The sequence below is a fragment of the Triturus cristatus genome, chromosome 2_2, assembly GCF_964204655.1.
Source record: "Triturus cristatus chromosome 2_2, aTriCri1.1, whole genome shotgun sequence".
In the NCBI taxonomy this organism is placed as follows: Eukaryota; Metazoa; Chordata; class Amphibia; order Caudata; family Salamandridae; genus Triturus; species Triturus cristatus.
The window spans coordinates 67,725,996-67,746,952 of record NC_140582.1 but is presented as its reverse complement, the minus strand read 5'-3'; the positions used below and the strand labels follow the sequence as shown (position 1 = coordinate 67,746,952).

Below are 20,957 nucleotides of genomic sequence, written 5' to 3'. Positions count from 1 at the left end.
GATAGAGTGGCGATGTATAGTTAATGTAGTGTGGTGAGTGAGGTTTCTATACTTTAAGTTGGGTTTGTATAGAAGGAATAAATAAAGTTTTCACGAGTATGACTTATACTTACCTTTGATTTCTTTCAATGATTTTAAATGGATTTCATTTGTTTTGTAAAAAATGTGTTCCAAATCTTAGTGCTGAGTGCCATTCAGTTGAGTGTTGTTTAGTGGAGTGTCGCAGAGTATAGTGGAAGACAGTGTTGCAGAGTCTAGTGTCATAGAGTGTAGGGCTATAGAGAGGAATGGAAGGAGTGGTGTGGAGTGTCATAGACTGGAGTGGCGTACAGTTGAGTTGGGTAGAGAGGAATAGCATACATTAGAGTGGCGTACAGTGGAGTGGAGTGCAATCGAATAGCGTAGAATGGAGTGCCGTAGACTGGAGTGACATACACTGGAGTGGCATAGAGTAGACTAGAATACAGTGTAAGTGGCATACAATGGAATAGTGTAAAGTGGAGTACAGTGGAGTGGCATAGAGTCAAATAGGGTACAGTGGAGTGGCATAGACTGGAGTGGCATGAAGTGGGGTAGAGTGGAATAGCATACAATGTGGCATCCAATGAAATAGTGTAGAATGGAGTGGCGTAAATTGGAATGGCGTACACTGGGGTTGTGCAGTCTAGATGCTTACAGTGGAGTCGCGTACAGTGGAATACAGTACTGTGGAGTGCCATACAGTGGAGTGGCTTAGAGCGGAGTGGCGTAAACTGGGCGGGCTTATGGTTGAGTGGGGTAGAGTGGAATAATATAAAGGGGAGTGGCATAGAGTGGCGTGCTATCCAATGGAATATTGTAGAGTGGAGTAGCATACTGCCGAAAAGCGTACAGTGGAGTTTTGTAGAGTGGAATAGCATACGGTGGATTGGCATACTGTGGAGTGGCGTAGACTGGAGTGGTGTACAGTGGAGTGGGGTAGAGTGGAGTACTATACAGTGGAGTGGCATAGACTGGAATTGCATACAGTGTAATAGCATAGAGTAGAGTGGCATAGACCTGAGTTACATACAGTGTAAGAGCATAGAGGGGAGTAGCGTAAAGTGTAGTGCCATGCAGTGGAATGGCATACAGGGGAGTAGCCAACAATAAAGTGGGGTAAAGTGTAATAGCATACAGTGGAGTGGTGTCCAGTGGAGTAGTGTAGTATGGAGTGGTGTGGTGTAGAGTGGAGTGGGGCGCACTGGAGTGGCGTAGAGGCATACAGTAAAATAGCATACAGTGTAGTGTTTTAGAGGGGAGTGGCATACAGTGCAGTGGCTTAGAGTGGAGTGGTGTAAAAGGGAATAGTGTACAGTGGAGTGGCATAGTCTTGAGTGGTGTACAGTGGAGTGGTGTATAGTGAAATACCATAGAGTGAAGTGGTGTAGAGTGGAGTGTCGTCCAACGGAATAACATAGAATGGAGTGGTGTGGAGAGGTGTACAGTGGAATTGTGTAGAGTGGAGTAGCGTACACTGGAGTGGCATACAGTGGAATAGCGTTCATTGGAGTGGCATAGAGTGGAGTGGCATAGAGTGGAAAAGCATAGAGCATAGTGGTGTTCAGTGGAATGGTGTACACTGGAGTGGTGTACAGTAGAGTGAGGTAGAGTGGAATACCATACAGTGGTGGAGTGGCACAGAGTGGAGTCGCATACAGTGTAATAGCATAGCGGCGTGGCGTAGAATGGAGTGGCATACAGTGGTTGCTTTAGAGTGGATTGATGTGCTTTGGAGTGGGGTACAGTGCACTACCTTAGAGTTGGGTGGTGCATAGTTGAATGGTGTACAGAGGAGTGCTGTATGCATGATGGCCTTGCGTTGCTTTGTAAATCTGACTTAAGTATTGCATTGTCCATGCGTTATCGTGGTAATGCAAGGATAATGGCTATTTTTACAAAATAAAAAGGCAGCTATGTTGTTGTTACTACTCTTTGGCTGTGTTTTGAGTTAGGACCTCAGATATAAGTAAGTAGTGGGTTTTATTGTTGTTCCCTACCTATTAACACTTTGTTCATGAGTCATAGTTAGGGAAATGTATTTATACTATTTTTTTTACATATTTTTAAATGGGTTTATGGAGTAGCACACTCGTATCTAGCAAGTACCGTATTTTTGATCAAATGTACATTTTTTTTTTAATTGTTTTTAAGTTATGGATATTTTTTAGGTATATCCATGGTACTCTGTACACTTTTTTGTACCGAAGAAAAATTGTAAAGAAATTTTAAATACAGTGTAGTGCACTATATTTGTAACATATAGTGTATTACAGTGTTTTTTCAATTTCTTATTTATTAAAAGAAAAAATTGTACAGCTGTACTTTTTAGGAGCAACTACAGTACTTTGTAAATGTTTTAAAAAATATATAGAAACTTATAAATATTTTTCGTCTACCTATTACCACTTTAATGGAGTGGTATTACGGGGTGAAAAAATATAAAACCTAATACTTAACTAGATTTAAGCCTCTAACCAGAACATAGCCAAAATGTGATTAAAATATTATGGCTTCCTTTAATTTTTGTAAAGGCAGTCATTAGCCAGTCATATAATGACTTATCTAATAGAGACTTCTAGCTGCTGATTCCTTACCTTAGAATTATCCACAGGCGTCAGAATGGAATCAGAAAGGTTTAATGAGCAGTACTCCTGTGTACTGGTAGGTGGTGTTTTTCTGCTCCGTGTGGCATCGCTGGCTGCGATGGAAGTGACATGCACGGTGCCTATATAAGCACCATCCCAGCATGCTGACGCTAGTTCCATTGTTTCCGAGCCAGTTAGCGCAGATCCAGAGAAGAGCTACCCCAGTCACTTTTTGACTGACCTTTCTTTGACCTTATGTCTAAGACATTTTGAGACACTTGTCTTCTGGTGTGGCAGGCTGGTTTAAAGCCCTGTGGTGCCTGTCACCCACAGATGTCAGTGACAGATCCACCTGCGCTGATTGTTGTGCAATGCACCCAAAAACCTCTAGGGCACTCAAGTTTCTTGCTGCTTGACGTGCGATTCTGCAATGGTCTCGAGGCCGGTTGAGTGAAAGGTCCCGCCATTGGTTGTGAAGCCATGGATCTTGGTCGCAGTCAGAGTTGTCCTGACGTTTAGGTAAATCCCAGAAGAAAATAAAAAGCAAGAACTCGAAGTGGTCTTCAACTTCGCTTCGTCCCTCTAAGTCATCCAACAGGAAGAGGGTATGTCATCACTCATGGCCTACCTCCACGGTTGAGCCTGTGCCTGGTCCATCTCCACGCCTACCGAGTTTCCTTGAGCCGGAGCGACCTCAGCACAATTCCAGGACTTTTATGAGGCCATGCACCTCATATTTGGACAGCGTATCCCCTTCTGGCCTCATGGGATCAGGAGGGGCCCCTACTGGTCTTTGGCCATCTGGTTTGGACCCGACGCCAGTCAGGACCCTTGGATCCAAGGACGGATCCGGACTGAAACTGGTCGAGCCATCTTAACCTTTCCTGGCACCGGTCCCGTTGCTGACATCCCCATCTCCGACAGCACCCACTGGCAGCACCTCCCCATTCTTATCCACCACTTCGACATGGTGCCGGATGGTCATTTGTCCGACGCCGGCTTTAGCACTGACTGGAGCCATTCTCTCAAGGCCAGAGCCTGAGCCCTATTCCTTTGGACTAGGACTTGGGGAAGATTGGGAGGAGCCACAGAACCCTTATGAATATTAGCCCCTAGACCTGAATGAGTACAACTGGTGTAAGGATTTGGAGATTGCCAGTGAACTGAACACTTCCCCATATACTGGCTTGGACCCTCCTCTTACCATGGCTATGGAGGAGGGGGGCCTAATTTTCAATGGTGGTAAGGAGGATGGCCGACGCTACCCTCTGTGGCTGTGAAGGCAAATGTCTTGACGGAGGTGCTTCAAACTAGAGTCACCCCATCCGAACCGCCTCTCCCGTTTAACGAAGACCTCGCGGACATCCTACTTGGGGTGTGGTCCAAGCCCTGCGCAAGGGCTCCTGTTAATAGGACAATAGCCCGTTTCCACCTCCCTTCCCAGGGGACCCCAGCTTCCCCACCCAACACTCCACCCCAGAGAGCTTGGTGGTCCAAGGCTCCACGCCCAAACTAAATCCTGGCATATTTCCTACCACTCCACCAGACAGGGAATCCTAGAAGCTAGGTATCTTAGGCAAGAAGATGTTTTTTTCCACCAGCCTGCCACTGTGGTCAGTGAACACCATATTCCTTTTGTGCCAATATTCCCACTCACTCTGGGACTCAGTTGTGCAGGTACTGCCTATAGCCTCAGAGGAGGCTCGAGCCATACTCTCCCAAGCGATTGCTGACGGAAGGGACACAGCTAAGTTATCCATTCACTGTGGACCGGATAGGACTGATTCACTGGGCAGATCAGTTTCAACATTTGTGGCCTTTTAGGCACCACGCCTAGTTGAGAACTATTGGTTTTTCTGGGAATGCCCAGGCCTTGCTCATGTACATGCCCTTTGATGGCTCCCGTCTCTTCGTAGACCAGGCAGACTCCGTGCTAGAGCGGTTCAACGACAGCAGAGCTACAACCCGGTCCTTGGGCTTTTCCACGCCCACTCGTCAACCTCTGTCCATCTTTCGCTTCTTTTGAGTCTTCCAGTGCGTCTCTGCTTACCCAGCCACCAAGGAACCCAAGCTTCCCAGCCCCTGCGTGGTTGAGGATGCCGCACACACAGGCCGCGTTGGTCAGCTAGCCAGAGGTTGGGCCTGTCCACCACTCCCTCAGCAGCCACAGCTTCCAAGCCTCTTTAGTTGGTCCTCCGAACACCATGGGCCCCCAGTGGGAGGCAGGATAGGCTATCGCTTTCAACACCGAAGGTCGATAACATCTGACCACTGGGTTCTCCAGATTATTGGTAGTGGCTACTCCCTTCCCTTCATGTCGACTCCTCCACCTATGCCACCTACTTGCGGCAGGCTGACGGAGGATCACATTTTCTTACTTTGCTTGGAAGTGGCAGCTCCGTTGGTCAAGGGAGCCATAGAACGGGTCCCGGCTTCAGAAGTAGGTCGTAGTTGCTATTCCTGGTATTGTCTGGTGCCCAAGAAGGCCCGAGGCTTTTGTCCTATCCTAGACCTGCGCCATCTCAATTTCTTCTTGAAGAAGGAGAAATTGAAAATGCTCACGCTTACTCAAGTCCTGTTTTCCCCAGACCCGGGAGACTGGATGGTAGTTTTGGACTTGCAGGACTTCTTCTTCCACATCCCCGTCCTGCCTGTCCACAGATGTTATCTGCGGTTCACCAATGTGATTGCGGTGGCTGCCGCTCATCTGTGGAGATCAGGGGTGCCAGTCTTCCCCTATCTCTACGACTGGCTGTTGAAGGCGGGCTCACCCCATGCAGTCTACGACAGACCTCTTTCACTCACCGGGGTTCACTGTCAATGTGGCAAAGTCACACCTAACCCCTTCTCAGATGCTCCCTTTCATCAAGAGTTGTTCTGGACACAGTGCTGTTTTAGGTTTTTCCTCCCTACCTGCAAGTCTAGGATATTCAGGCTATGATACCGATGTTTCAGCCCCTATCCTGGATTTTAGGGAAACTGACTTTGAGGGTGCTGGGCCTCATGGCATCCTCCATCCTACTTGTGACACATGCCTGCTGGCTTATGTAGGCTCTGCAGTGGAACCTGAAGTTCCAATAGGTGCAGCATCAGGGAAATCTCTCCTACATGGTCCAGATCCCAGAAAGAATTGCAAAAGATCTACAATGATGGTTAACGAGCCACAATTGGGTCAGTGGCTGACCCCTTTCTCTTCCACAACCGGATCTAAAGTAATCACAGATGTGTCACTCCTGGGCTGGGGTGGCCATCTGGGAGAGGTGGAGATCAGAGAACTTTGGTCTCCGGTAGAATCCGGACTCTACATCAACCTGTGATCAAACTAGCATTGAAAGCCTTTTTACCCTCCATCAAGGGAAGGCTAGTTCAGGTGTTCGCAGACCACCACCAGGGGATAATGCAACAAAGTGGGCGAGGTGGGGTCGTGGAGGCCCTGCATCTCTGGACTTGGCTGGAACATTGTAACATTTCCCTGGTGGTTCACATCCTGGTTGGTTCTCTGAACGCTAGAGCGGACAAATTCAACCGAAGATGCCTAGTGTATCACAAAAGGCATCTCCATCTGGAGGTGGTGCAAGGTCTCTTTCGGAAGAGGAGAGAACCTTGGTTAGAACTGTTCACTACTGCCAAGAATGTGCAATATCAGCACTTCTGCGCGGTGGAGTTTCCAAGGCAGCTCTCGCTCGGATAGGCTTTCTGGCTTGAGTGAAGCTCCAGCCTGTTATATGCCTTTCCGTCCATACCACTCCTGGTCAGAGTTCTCACGAAGATCAGGAACGACCGGGCCCAAGTCATCCTTGTGGCTCTGGACTGGGCTCAGAGAGTCTGGTATCCTGAGCTATTGAGCATGTCTATCGGTCCGCCGATCATCCTCCCTCTTTGGGAGGATATTCTGTTCTAGCAGCAGAGGAGGGTTCTGCACCAGAACCTGTCTACTCTCCGCCTTCATACGTGAATTTGAGCGGCGACAGTTAACAGCAGTTGACCTTCCTCCCAAAGTCTGTGATGTTATCTTGGCAGCTCGGTATCCCTCCACCAAGATGGTATATGCCTGCCGTTGGCACAAGTTTATGGCAGGATGCACAGCTAACCAGATTGACCCCTTGTCTGCCCTCTTTCCCAAGTCCTACTGTTTATCCTTCCCCTCAACCAGCAGGTCTCTGCATTGGTCAGGTTAAAGGGTTACTTACCTGCCATCTTCGCTTCCTGCGGCTGCCAGATCAACCTTCCCTCTTTAAGTCCCCTAATGTAAATAGGTTCTTTAGAGGCTTTCCCCAACTCCATTCGTTATGCCTCAGTGAGACCTTCATTTGTTTCCTAATTTTCTGGTGTGTGCTCTCTTTGAGCCACTTCATAACTGTCCTTTTAGGCATCTCATTATCAAGACTGCCTTTCTGGTGTTAATTACATCTGCCAGGTGTCAATTACATCTGTCCGGAGAGTTAGTGAACAGCAGGTGCTGTCATCTCAGCCTCTATATGTATCTTTCTTCCTAGATAAGCTGGTCTTCGGACTCTAGCATCCTTCTTGCCGAAGGTTGCCACCCTGTTCCACATTAGGCCAGTCCATCACTTTATCTTCCTTTTACGCTCCACCTCATCCCTCTAAAGAAGAGGACAGACTCCACTGGCTCGACCCAAAAAGAATGTTGTCATTCTACCTTGACTGCACAGAAAGTTCCAGGTGGATGATGAACTCTTTGTAAGATATGTCAGGCCATGAAAGGGAAAGGGAAGGCCATGCAATAACTAATCATCTCCCAATGGATAGTACTCTGCATTAAGATCTGCTACGTAATGGTCAAGTAGCATCCCCCGGAGTGCTTGCGTGCTCATTCCACCAGAGCAAAGGCTGTGACCACTGCGTTAGCATGCGAAATTCCGCTCCTGGACATTTGCCAGGCAGCAACGTGGGCCTCGGTGCACACGTTCACCAAACACTACTGCCTGGACAATCCGGTCTGTCGGGATGGACAGTTTACCTATTCGGTCCTGCAAGACTTTCTCGTTTAAATCATGTTTACAGACCCTCCTCCGGGAAGGTATAGCTTGGGTATCTATTCTAAAGTAATGAATCTGCGACTAGAAGTCTCTATCAAATGAACAAGTTACTTACCTCCAGTAATGCCTTATCTGGTAGAGACTCTATCTAGCCACATATTCCTTACCTACCCACCCATCCTCCCCGCTCTGCAAATGGATTTTAGAGTTAAGGGCTGTTCTCTTTTTAGGGCCCTAGTTCCACACACCAGTGGTTCGTGGCTCTGCGCTTCTGGCATTGAAAGTTTCAAAAAGAAACTGATGACAGCGCGCTGGGTTGGCACCAACATAGGCACAGCGCACTTCAGTTCCAGCACAGACGACTCCGATGGTGCCACATGAGCCGGACAACACCACCTACCGTCACGCAGGGGTACTGCTCACAAAAAAATTCCGGATCCAGTCCCATGCCTGTGGATAATTCTAAAGTCAGGAATCTGAGGCTAGATAGAGTCTGTACCAGATAAGGTGTTACCAAAGGTAACTAACTTGTTCGTCATTACCATGTACCACAGTACTTTAAGGAACATTTGTGAAATACTGCAGCCACAGATATCACTAAGTTTTTTACGCTTTATAACTTAAAAAATACTTACCTGTAGTACCAAAAAAGGATATTCTACACCACATAATCTATAATCCTGCCAATTTTCATTCATTTCTGTTCAGCCATTTTTGCACCACACGCAACACAAACGTTTATGGAAAATTAATTGGTGGAAAAACCTGTTTTGGGACACCACCTTAACAAATGACCACCAAACTTTCCATCCTCCGCCAATGTAGAAAAAGGAATAGGTCTGTAAAGTTTTGTGGCGATTCATCAAACCGAGGCAAAGTGATTAGCTCGCAAACATCTGAGGAATTTCCATCTCTGTCAACCCTAACTACAACTACAGAGTGGCTAGCGTCACTCTGCAGTATATATATGTGTGTGTCTGTGTGTGTATATATATGTACCCAGATGGATAGTTAGATGAACATCTTATGGGTCAAAACAACTGGTATGAACAAGCTTTTTCTTTATCTCTTGGGAGTTGTGTTTGTTTTGTTTTGTTTTGTTTTGTTTTGTTTTGTTTTGTTTAGATAGGGGTGACAGACATTGGCAGTATATCATTTGAATCTCCTGTAGAAGTTTGAGAATAATTTTGTAACTCCAAGGAACACATTTAAATGAATTGGTGACTTTTTTTTTTAATTTGTGATTAAAGATCTACCTATTATTTGGATTTGGTTTATACAAACTCTTTTTTATTTAGTAAATTCACATGTTTGGTATGCTGTCAAAATAGTGATGACTATTTCTGCCTGAGGGAACACCTACGCAATTATTGATATATTAAAAAGTATATTTGCATTAGAAAATGAAAGATTTTGTCTTATCCAGTAGGACTTTCGTTTGTTTCAACCGAGTCAGAAGCAGGTTTTATGGACGAAGGAAAAAGTAGCACCATTCTTGATTCAGGTACACTACAACTTTTCTCTTGTCTTTAACTGCAATGAACACTTTTTACTACAGTTAACCTCATTTGCCATTTATTTATTCATTAATTAATTTATGCAATTTTTATAACGGAGACCAGGCTGTGTGAAAGGCATGAATATGATATATGTTGAATAGTGTTCGTAAAGACCACGAGACCTTTAAAATAATATACAAAAAAAACAAAATTTAGGAAATACATTTTACTCTGTAGAATATGTTATCATAGTAATCATTATTGTGGTAGTATGGTACCAGAATACTGTGGGCTAAATATTGTCTGAAAAAAATACAATGTCCTGAATATTGTTTACATAAATACTGCACTATTGGATGTACTAATAGATATTCTACTCCCAGTAGGACGATATTTTATAAACGATAATTAGCACATAATATTTATGTCAGACAAACTTTTGTCAACCACATTCTTGCAATCAGTCCTACACTATAAAAGTGTTACACAAAGTTTATAAATGTAAGCAGTTAAGTTTAAGCAGGATTTATATGTTGTCATGATATAATATGTATACAATAGAGAAAATTGCCACATTTATTTCTTTTTCAGCTGGAGTATTACATGAAGTTGTTAAATAGTTTGAAGCGTATTCTTTCAGTTGCCGATTTTAACATTAGACAGTAGTTACAGGAGAAAAGAATCATTAGCCTATGAGAATTCTTTATTAACTACCATGACCTTCTAGTCCTGTTTGAGTCCTCATTTTGATTGGACAGATATAGTGCTCCTTTTAAATAATTGCGACTACAAAGATTTCTTAAAGGTGTCAAAAGGAGCAGATAGCTACTTTGAAAGTGATGGAGACGGAGTTTGAGCACCTGCCACAAACTGCCTGCGCTGAGCGAGTGAATTAAATGAGTGGGCATTACTTCATCCCACTAATCAGGAGGTGGACGTAGGGGCAAATAAGGCCTAATCATTCACTCTCTACTTACACACACATTTTTTAAAAATCCAGATGTTCTAAAAGTGGCCGAATTAAATATTCCAATGCTGTTTTTTTGTCAAATTTTATTGAGTTTTTAAGGAACATTTCTATCCAGTGACAGTAATGCAAACATAGGACACCATAGATTTACTCCAAGATTGCTAGTGTAACGTACAGTTTGTGTCTTATAGCTGTATCCTTGCTTGGTTTAAACAAACAATCTGGGTGACATACTGCCAGCCGTTATACATTAAAAGCCATTAATAGTGATGCCCAACATATTGCCCCCCCGCCCTTCATATAACCCCAAACAAATGTACATGAGTGTAATAGCTGAAGCAGCGCAGTACGTGGTGGAAACCATGTGACCTAGGAGTGGGAGGGAGCATCGGAATAGGGTACTGAGGATGACAGGGGTAGTTACTAATTCCCTCTAAAGTTAGATCTGGCAGAGGTGGAGCACCCATGCCTGTGTAGGAGTGGGACAAGCAAAGAGCTGGAGGCCTGTTGAGAAAAGTTTTATTAAGGGGACCCATATATAGTCACATTTTTTATGATTTATAATTTTTTATAATCTAAAAGACTGTCGGGAATCCTCTCTAGAGCGGCATTTCCACCTTCGTCTAGGGAGTGGCCAGAGTCATTTTAGCTGCCCCAAGACACAGCCACGAAATTGCCCTGTTGCCAGAGGTTTGGTGCTTAAGGGTCTCATCTAGTAATCCCAAAAGGACGAACCTAGGTGTACCTGGGAGGAGGTATCCCAGTATTTCCATACTTTGGGCTAGAATCACCAAAAAGGGCGAATGACTGGGTAATCCCACCAGATAGGATGAAAATCTCCGAGTAGCCCACAACTCCTCAAACAGAGATCAGACATGGCCGAAAAAATGTGTTTTAGTTTGGTAGGGTATAGATATTAGGTAAAAACTACTTTGTACGGCGCCTCCCTCATTCTCGTAGAGTGGTTGACTCTAAGGATGTCTTTCCAAAGCTTTCATCCTCTCTCATCCAGGATCATTTCCCCAAGCACCTGCTCCCAGAAAGCTATGTGGTGAGGCTTAGGAGTGGGGGGAAGTATTAATTGATAGAGAGCAAGGGAATAATATACAAACTCTTGAACCTCCCACTGGTCTGGCAAACTTCTTGCTCAGGGAGAGTTCCCTTGTGGCAGCTATCATTATGTCTGGGAGGAGTACCCAATGTTTCAATTGTGTGCAATAGTTTTGCTCATAGCTCGAAAGAGCAAAATCGTGCTGACAGTTTTAAAAGGTAAGAATTTTCCTCCCGTGATATAGATCAGATATGGTGAGGCATCTCCCCTCCCTCCAAAGATCGAAAGGGCCTGGTGTAAGCGCAGGTATAAAGGCCGTATTAAAGTGTATAGGGGTAAAGGGGAATGTAGCCCACCCAGAGGACTGGGTCACAGCATCCCACATCTTAAGGGTCATTCTAGTTGCTGTGCTAATATGAGCGTTGGGGGGTCAATCAGCTTTTGGTATGAACATGTTATATGTATCTACCCACCACCGCCCGATCCATGTGGAGCCAATGTTTGTCGGATTCTCTTTATGATCATTCGGAAATCACCCTAATTTGTGCTGCCTTATAGTATAGATGAACCAACAGCGCCTTTCAGTAGTCGCAATAGTTTATATGGGAGCCTTGTCCTGCGGTCTTGCCAGATAAATCGGGTTACCAGGGAACGGAGCGTGGGGAAGAAGTTGTGGTCTGTCTCCATGGAAAGCCCTTGAAATCGGTATAGCAGCTTCGGTAAGAAAGTAATTTTAACCGAATGAATACGGCCGAGCCCAAAAAATGTACAGGGGGTCCATCTCTTAAGGTCTGTTCTAAGTTGTAAAAACAGGGGATAATTTGCATGGTACAGATCAGCCACTCTGCGGGTGATTTTGATACCCAGGTAAGTGATATATTTTTTGGCCCAGTGGAAATGGGTGAAACCAACTAGCGCCTCCATCTCGGGGGCAGGCAAAGTCTGATTTAAAAGGAAGGATTTGTGTAGGTTGATATGAAATCCTGGCACTTTCTCATTGACTGCCAGTTCAGATTGCAGTTCTGCCAGAGATATCTGAGCAGAGGTAAGGGAGAGCAACACCTAATCTGCAAACAACGAGATTGAGCTGAATGGAAGGCCTTGGATGGATTGTGTGGCTCACACTTTGACTGCCAATGGTTCAATTCTGAGAGCAAATAAAAGTGGGGAAAGTGGATACCCCTGTTTCATGCCTAGTTCTAAACTGAAAAGGTCAGAGCCCACTTCATTGACCAGTACTTGCGATTGTGGGTAGGCATAATTGAACTGCACCATAGCTATAAATTGTTCATTAATGCTTAAGCAGCGAAGAATATGGAAGAGGAAGGACCAATCCACCCGGTCGAAAGCTTTCTCGACATCTAGGGCCAACAGGACTACTGGAATTTGTTTCTTGGACCACTCTCCGTAGGTTGTTGTGTGTTTGCCTTCCTTTGATAAAGCTGAACTGATCTGGATGGATCAGGTCAGTCATAATGTCATCCAATCTAGTGGCTTGTATCTTAGTGTAAAGTTTGACATCCAGTTTTAGCAACGTGATGGGCCTATAGGAAGCACAGGAGGGGGGATCCTATCCGGGTTTTGGGATGACCAATATTAATGGTTTGCTCATCATGCTTATCATGTGGCTACGGCAATGGAATTGAACAAGGCAGTAAGGTGAGTAACCATATCGGAGCTAAAGGTTTTATAGAATTGGGCTTTAAACCAATCTGGCCCCAGCGACCTGTGGTGCTTCAGGGCGTCAATAGTGGCCTGAACTTTTCATCCCTGATGGGGCCTCCCAGAACCTCGTTCTGGTCAGCTGTCACCTGGAGGTGTCAGCTGTCACTCCTGATAGGTAGTCCAGCTGTGCAAAGGTGTTTGTAAAATTCTCAGATCGCCTGTGCCTTATTTTCTTCAGACCAATATATTCTTACCCATGTTTGGTCTTCATTTGCTGCGCCAAGTGGGATCCAACTTTATTACCCTGCTCATATGTTGTGTTTTTAAGGTGTAGCAGAGTAAACACTGCTCTGTTGGTGTATATTGCGCTGAGTTTCCCCCCTAAGTAGTGCCATGACTTTCCATTATAGGGACAAGGTTGGAGTATCTGGAATGAAATTTGGCCTCCACAATTGAAACATAGGACAAACTTAAACTCAGCACTCTCAAGAGGAGGCAAATGTACTGCTGCACCTTTAAATGACACACGTAGAAAAGGAACTCAGCACTCCAGATGAGGCAAGGAAACTGATTCAGGTGCATTTAAAATGAAATATGTGCATTTATTAATTCAACACTTTTAATTTTAAAAGGAGGACAAAATATATTGGTCAATGCAGATTCCCAATATCGACTGAAAGGAGTCAAATTTAGATAGCATGTGCAAAAAGCAAGAAAACATATGAAATATGTACTCAGAGCAAAGAAACTCCTCAAATATATACACAAAGTAACTAGAGGATAAACATCACAGAGCGAGAATCTTTCAACATTCTGGCAAACACGACCGGGAAGCCCTTGATGGTCAGGCAGAAGTCTCGATCGGGAACCACAGAAGATTTCCCTATGACTGTGCATCCACTCCCCAGACGAGCTTCTGTCTGAGAGACAAGATCCCCCGGCTTAATACCTTTTACTCAATCAATCAATCAATTATTCTTTATTCGGGTATAAAAATATCCATAAAAGAGCATGACCTAGGCAATCGAGATTCCATGACAGATTAGAATCAACATACACATTATTACAAACCTGAGGAAAAGTTTCTAGAAATCTCTCCCCCTTCCATCTGTTACGAAAACAAGGCTGACCTTACCGGTCTGGGTCAGTGTCTTCACAGAAGCTGGCCAGGCCTCTGTGCTTTGACTCAGAGACAGAACTGTAGATTCCGCACATTTCTCTGGCAAAAACAATCGCAACCCTGTGAAAGATACCAAGCGCACATTCCACACAACATGTTCCAGCTTACTCTGAAGAGTGAAAACAGGTAAAGAGCAAAAACATCCCCTGCCCACCTTGCAACTGCGTGAGAGCACAGAAAATGGAGTCAGTTATAAAAAATGGCGTTGATGTTCAATGTACTGTTCTTGATAGCATCACAGCTAGGGGTTCACTTATGAAGGCATAATCACGGCAGGAGTATTGTCGTTGGATGCAGAGAGGAAGGCTTTGGGAAAAGATGTTGAATATGGGCATTGAACCATCCATTGTGCATTTTTTAGCAACCATGCACCAAGATGTGATGGGGGGAGTCCGATATGGGGCAGGTGGCGAACTTACGGCCCTGATAAAAATGAATTGCGGGGTTCGCCAAAGTTGCGTTCTCACACCTTTTTTATTTTGCCTGTATATAAATGATCTAGAAAGCTGTATCAAGCAGGGGAATGTGGATGCTCCCCTGATAGGCCGCAGGCTGTTACCTGCATTGTTGAATGGAAACACCTGTGTCTTAATGTCCAGGACTGGGGTGGGGCTGCAGAGGCTTTTAACCAGGTTTAATGATTTTATGAATGACCTTGGCCTGAAGACTAATGTGAAGAAATCTTATACTATGGTGGTGGGTAAATCCCCCACCAACTTAAAAACATGTTTTATAAATAATGAAAAATTGTCATACGTGCCAACCTTCTCTTATTTGGGAATTCTCCTTGACCAAAAAAGTACATGGCATCATCTAGTAGAATAAAGGACGAGTGGTTTTAATCAAAATCTGGAGGTAATTTTTAGATTTACTAAAAAATTAGGCTCAAAACCCATTAACGCAATTTTTAATATTTATAAAGCCCGCACATGCACTGTCACCTTGTATGGCGCTGGAGCCTGGGGTTTTTGTGATGCAGGGCGTTTACAAAGAGCTGAGAATATGTTTATGAAACGTATATTTGACAGTCCCTAAAAGTACTGGCACCACTATTTGCCATAGTGAACTTGGCTTGATTCCCTTGTCCTATCGAATAAAATTGGACCCAATATTACTGTGGCATAACATCTGGGCAAAGGAACAAGCAGTCCTAAATCGTGCTGTCATCTTAGATTGTTTAAAAATAGAGTGCATGAAAAAAATACCCTGGCTTAGCTATATAAAAGACCAGTTAGAGACCATAGGGTTGGCTGATTGTTTTTACAATCCATGGAGTATTGCCAAGATACCAAAAGTAAAGTTGAAAAGAGATTTTTTAACATACTCCTACTTGACCAGAGGATATCTGGAGATGCCAAAAAAAGAGGGTTTTAGAACACTCGCTGTTAGTGTGTACTCAAGGCATTGAGCCTTACCTTTCTTTCTACTTCACACATGCTAAATTGTTTTATCTCATAAGGTTCAGGTTTGGCATCTCATATTTTAGGTCTCATATCCACTCAATGTATATTGTAATGCCAAACTGGACCTATGCCCATGTGACCCAGAATCAGTCCAGAGCACCTTACATTTTATGTTTTTTTGTAAACTTTATACCAATCCAAGGCGTTCCTTTTTAATACCCCTTTTAAAATTCTTAAATATAAGAAAGTGTCGGGCAGTGTTATATCACCTCCAGCTTTTAAGAGAGGAATTTACCTGTCTAATGATTTACAGGTACATCTCCTCGGCTGTTCGGCTACGGGACATTGTTGGAAAATGATTTAATGGTCTCATTTATATCTTGTGCTCAGGTTTTAAGATGCCTCTCTGTGGAATTAACGGTTTATGACATTGATATTTTGATACTGAAACTGCGACTGTCATGGATTTATTATTAGATGTCTGCATTTTTATTTGTAATCTTGTCTGAAATGTTTTTATGATGCACTCTTTTATGGCTGGTATACAGCCGAATAAAGACTTATGACTGACTGTCGTTGGGAGTGTGGGAAAAATATATGGTCCTGGGTTATTGTGTGGGTGGTTCTCCAGGCCTCCATTAAACCCCCTACTGGATGGCTTGTTTCAAAGCTTTAGGAAAACTCCCAGTAGGAGATCTATGAGAGTGGGTACTATCGACCCCTGGGTCCTACTTAAGGTTGAAATCTCCCATTAGGATGTTCTCTCCCGCTGCAAAACCCACTAGGAGAGATATGAACAAGTGCAGAAACAAGGCCTGATTGATGTTGGGGGTATATATGGAAGTGGTTGTACACATCTGGGCTGCAGTGCAAACTTTTACTTGCATTATTCTCCCTTCTTTGTCAGTTTTGCATCCCTCAGGTTTGACTTTTAAGGAGGAGTGAAAAGGAGAGCTACCCCACTGTGCACCTTGTGGTTGTTGCTGCATTTGAGATGTGTTTCCTGTAATGCTGCTATGTCATGTCTCCGGTCAAGAATGTATTTCCAGAGTTTACGACGCTTGGCTGGAGAGTTTAGCCCTTTAATGTTCCGTGTCATGGTTGTCGATATCATGGTGTTGCTACATAAGCGGTCTCACTCAATAGCCACAGACCTCACGTAAGGCTTAACCTCCTCCTACCTGCACCCCAAACACTCGAGGGGGTAAAGACAACCCCTTTGTCTCCCCTCCCCCCGTCCCTCCTGCCATTCCCCCCATGGTGCATAACATTTTCCCACTCCTGTACCGGAAACAAAAACATCATAACAATACCGCACAGGAACCAAGGTCCCCTACAAAATTGTGTAGAAACTGCAAATTGCGTGTAGATCATAAACCGCTATTGCATTCCATCTTAGTGACATCAAGAACAAGGCAAGCTTACTTCAGACAGTCCTTTAAATTGTGTATAGGAGCATCTGCCATCTCGGTGCCTAAACATTCGCCCTTAGAAGGCAGTGCAGACCTGCAAGTATGTAAATGAGAGGTGCCTCAGGTTGAAGCCCTTCGCTCTGGTGAAGAACATCAAACAGACAAGTGTCACTCGAATGCTATGGTCAAATCTGTCAATTCTCAGGGCAAGGCGTATATTCTCAGTAATGATGATTTAGCTCTAGATTCAACATTTCCCTTGCCGCTTTTGCCGTCGCTGCAATGGCCATTATCTCCTATCCACATCAGTTGAAGAGCTCGTGGCTGCTCTATTCAGTTCTTCCTCCGGTCCGTGGCTCTTGGGCTGATACCCCCTACGATGCAGGGTCTACTTAAAGCTCAATCTGATGGTAGTCTGGGCCCCTTCTCTACCAGATCCCCATCATCAAAATCAACTGTGGTCCGTAGCGTGGGCGCTGTTCTATCCAATGTGTAGTGAAGCCCTCAAGAAGTTGCTAAGGTGAGCCTTTAATCTTTATTGCCTCCCCACCAACTGGCTTCTCTCTAATTTGTAGATCTAGGATTCGCCATTGAGTGCTCCAGGAGCAAGCCCCAAGTCTTCCCATATGGCCGTAGCAGCAGTAGTACATGTCATCATGAGGCACAGAAGAAGGAGGCTACAGGAATTAGGGAGCATGTAACTCCAGCCACTGGTTGCGTGCGCTCACCTTGTAAGTATGCAGGTTGTGATTACAGTGGCCGGGCCTGAGCAGTCTCTTGCCGTGGGTGCCTCTCCTTCATTAGGGTGAACAAAGCAAAAACTAGGAGATGATGGACGGAGCGGTAAACCTTTTAACACACTCTGACTGTGAGGCACAGGGTCAAGACTGATTTGCATATGGCCAGGTCTAAACTGGGGTGGCATGGAGAGCAAAAGAATTATGGATTAATACAGATCTCTTGACTGGGGGTGAATGTTTTGATTTGTTCTGCATTTCGTCCATCTATTATGCGTCTTTTGCCTCCTCACCCTAAGTGCGCGGGTATGCCCAGACGTGGGTCCCGGGCTCACTGTGCCACTGGAATCAAGCTATCCTGGCTGATGAGGGGTGAAACCCCGAAACCGGTCCTAAGATGCTTGTTTCCGGTCCAGGTAGGACCTGGCTTGGCAGTTCGGGCTGGACTGTTCCCATGAGGCACAGGGTTCAGACTGATTTGCATATGACCAGGCATAAACTGGGGTGGCATGGTGAGCAAAAGAATGATGGATTTAACCCAGATATCTTGACTGGGTGTGAATGTTTTGATTTGTTCTGCATTCCGTCCATCTAGTGTGTGTTTTGCTTCCTCTCCTTCATTAGGGCGCCTCTAGAAGGAGCATGTGCCACTCCGCAGCAAATCTGCAGTGTGGTGCGGCCTCCATGTTAGAGTCACGCAACGGGGCAGTGGGGCAGTTAACGGCTTGCCGCTCTTCATTCTGCTGTCTCTGGGCCCTCACTTCATCCTTACTTAGCTGCTCCTCATGGTCTCTACAAGGAGATCGCCAACACCTCCGAATGGGTCGCGGCTCTGCAATGGTTGCCATGAACATGATGGTGTACCTGCTCCCTGTACACCTCGGGGTGTATAAAGCAGCTCCCACTGCACCCTGGCCTAGGGGAATGCTGAGAGGGTGCGATTCCCGGGGCTATGGCGCCAGTCACCTTCATATAAAAAGCGAGTGCAGCAGAGCCCTTGTGGATCACGTCCACGCAGCCATGTTGGTTGGCCACGCCCCTTACAGGGTTGTTTTAAAGATTCAACCTCCCTAGGATCTGTCAAAAACTGTCTTCTTCGCTATATGTGTTGCAGACTATTAAAAAATATTCTGGGTATGCAATTTCACTATTTATTTTTAGCCATGTCTTTAGCATGTTGCTTTATTTTTACATCCCTTGGGCTTTCATTTTTCCATTCTGTCCCTTCAAAGTAGGTTCTTTAAAATATGCGTATGGCTCAGAATCTATTTGCATAGGACATGGTGCAAAAAGGATGATATTGCAAATCTAACAGTCACTTCAGACCAATAGTAGGGCTAAGTAGCAGTGCCATCATTACATTTACAGTGTCATTACAGTGCTAGATGGGAGACTAGTTACACTGGTGTCACCTTGTAAGGTCTCAGGATATTGTAAAAGCTTCTTAGATATGGATGATGGAACGAATTTACAGCCATTCTGCCTTATGATAGCAAAGCATAGAGCTCAGCAATAAGCTTCTGACAAAATGCATGAACTAATTCATATATCATCTAGGAATACAGTTCACAAATGCAAGAATTTTGCTCCAGACAGGTCAAGTTCTGAAAATGTTACTATCAAATACATAATTTTCATTTTAAGTAAATAGGTTTAGTTGCCACAAACAAAATAGTGTCCTTCTCTAATTTTGAAACAAAATGGCAGCTCTTTTGTTGTAGTAAATTCATGTTGACTGCCAGCTCATGCCAGCTCATTTCCATCAAGCACTCTCATGTCCCACCGCTACATAAGGTCAAATTCTAACTTCTGTAATGCGCATTTATCATTGAATACCAGGAATGTGGTAGGAATATGTCACAGATAGCCAGAATTATGTCATGAATGCCCAATTTCAAGGATAATACAATTGAGCAAGGACCATCATGATGCAATGAATAGCCAGAAATAAGTTAAGTGTGGGTGCAGTGTGGCAAGGACAGTACCAATATGACAAGACCACTATTGGGAACAGTAGTACAGTCTAAGGAAGCTAAGGTACACAGCGGAAGCCAGGCCATTGTTTTTTTTTTTTTTTTTTTTTTTTTTTTAAATTTTTGAAAATTTTATTGAACAATAAATCAATTACAAGCATGGGCCTACAACCACCAGGGCCGGCCGCTAGATTCGGGAAGGATCATACAGAGGTTAAGGCAGTAGTCGACTCCCGGGGTCCAGCCCCGTACATGACTCCGGATAGTCCTAGGGAAGCAGGATACATAGGTTTAACATAAATAACAAATAAAGACAAAAGGCGAGGCGTAAGCGCCAAAAAATGTGGGTCTGGCTACATCCGGGGGACTCTACTTCTGACCTTCAAATAGCTACTAAAAGGAAGGAGTAATGATAGGTCGGGGGGGGTGTCACGGGAGAGGAACGTCTATATTCGATTATCCCAAAAGTCGCAGGGAACCATCAAGGGTCAGGGGGACAAGGCAATATCGGTGTCCACTAGGGGGGGAACACAGATACCCCCACGATACGCGTTCCATTGTCCCCAGATTCTACCCCATGCCCCCGGTTTGCCACGAGCCACATACACGGTCTTCTCCCTGAACATGCACCAGTCCATGTTCTCCTTCCATACGGACACGGTGGGAGGCCGCTGGGAACCCCAAAGCTGCGCTATATCTCTCTTGGCAATCATGTTCCCCAGGGCCGCCCACCGAGTCTGAGCCGCGTTATAATCATTGGGCTCCCACACATTCAGGACACAGCGACGCACCTCCGGCAGCAGCACTACCCCGGTGACTTGTCCCATGATCACATGAACCCGACGCCAGTATTCCGCCACCTCGCGACACTCCCAAAGGATATGGAGAAAGGTGGCTCTGAGTCCACATCCCCGCTTACAGAGCCCGTCTTCAGAAAATCCCATCGAGACCAAACGGGGACCCGTCACATACACCCGGTGGAGAATCTTAAGTTGGACCAGGCGGAGACGGGCTGGAATGGCCACTTCCTTGGGGGACGACAGTGCGGACTGCCAGTCCTCGTCGTCCAGTTCCACCCCATCCCCCGTCCACGCCTCCCGGAGGCGCACCAAGAGGTCAGCCCGATTATTAATAAGTTTTTTATAAATTAATGAAATAGTACTGTCGGGGACATGACCGTCGAGTATGCGGTCCTCGAGGGGCGAAGAAGCCGGGATATTGGTCCCCTCCCCAAAAACAGAGAGCAGGGCATGCCGAATCTGGGCGTAGCGGAAGAACTCCCTTTCCGTAAGTTCGTATTCGCTCTGGAGCGCCGCGAATGTTTTAACAGCACCCTTAATCCATAAGTCTCCCACTCTACTAATACCAATCGTGTCCCAACGTTCAAACCCCTTCGTTGTCCAAAGGCTTCCCAGGCGGTCGGAGGCAAACAGAGGAGTAGCACATGTTAAACGCTCACTC

The 20,957-nt window shown here is 45.1% G+C and overlaps 1 protein-coding gene across 2 annotated transcripts in view; it reads left to right on the top strand.

Moving 5' to 3' along the window:
- LOC146861853 (uncharacterized) overlaps positions 1-20,957 on the top strand; it is a 106,935-nt gene that overhangs the window by 50,565 nt on the left and 35,413 nt on the right. The window contains exon 5 of one of the 2 annotated variants that reach the window (XM_085641031.1): positions 9,033-9,110. In XM_085641031.1, coding sequence (XP_085497157.1) covers positions 9,033-9,110 — 78 coding nt within the window. The remainder of the gene's footprint in view (positions 1-9,032; positions 9,111-20,957) is intronic. The other variant, XM_085641032.1, reaches the window with a different exon arrangement.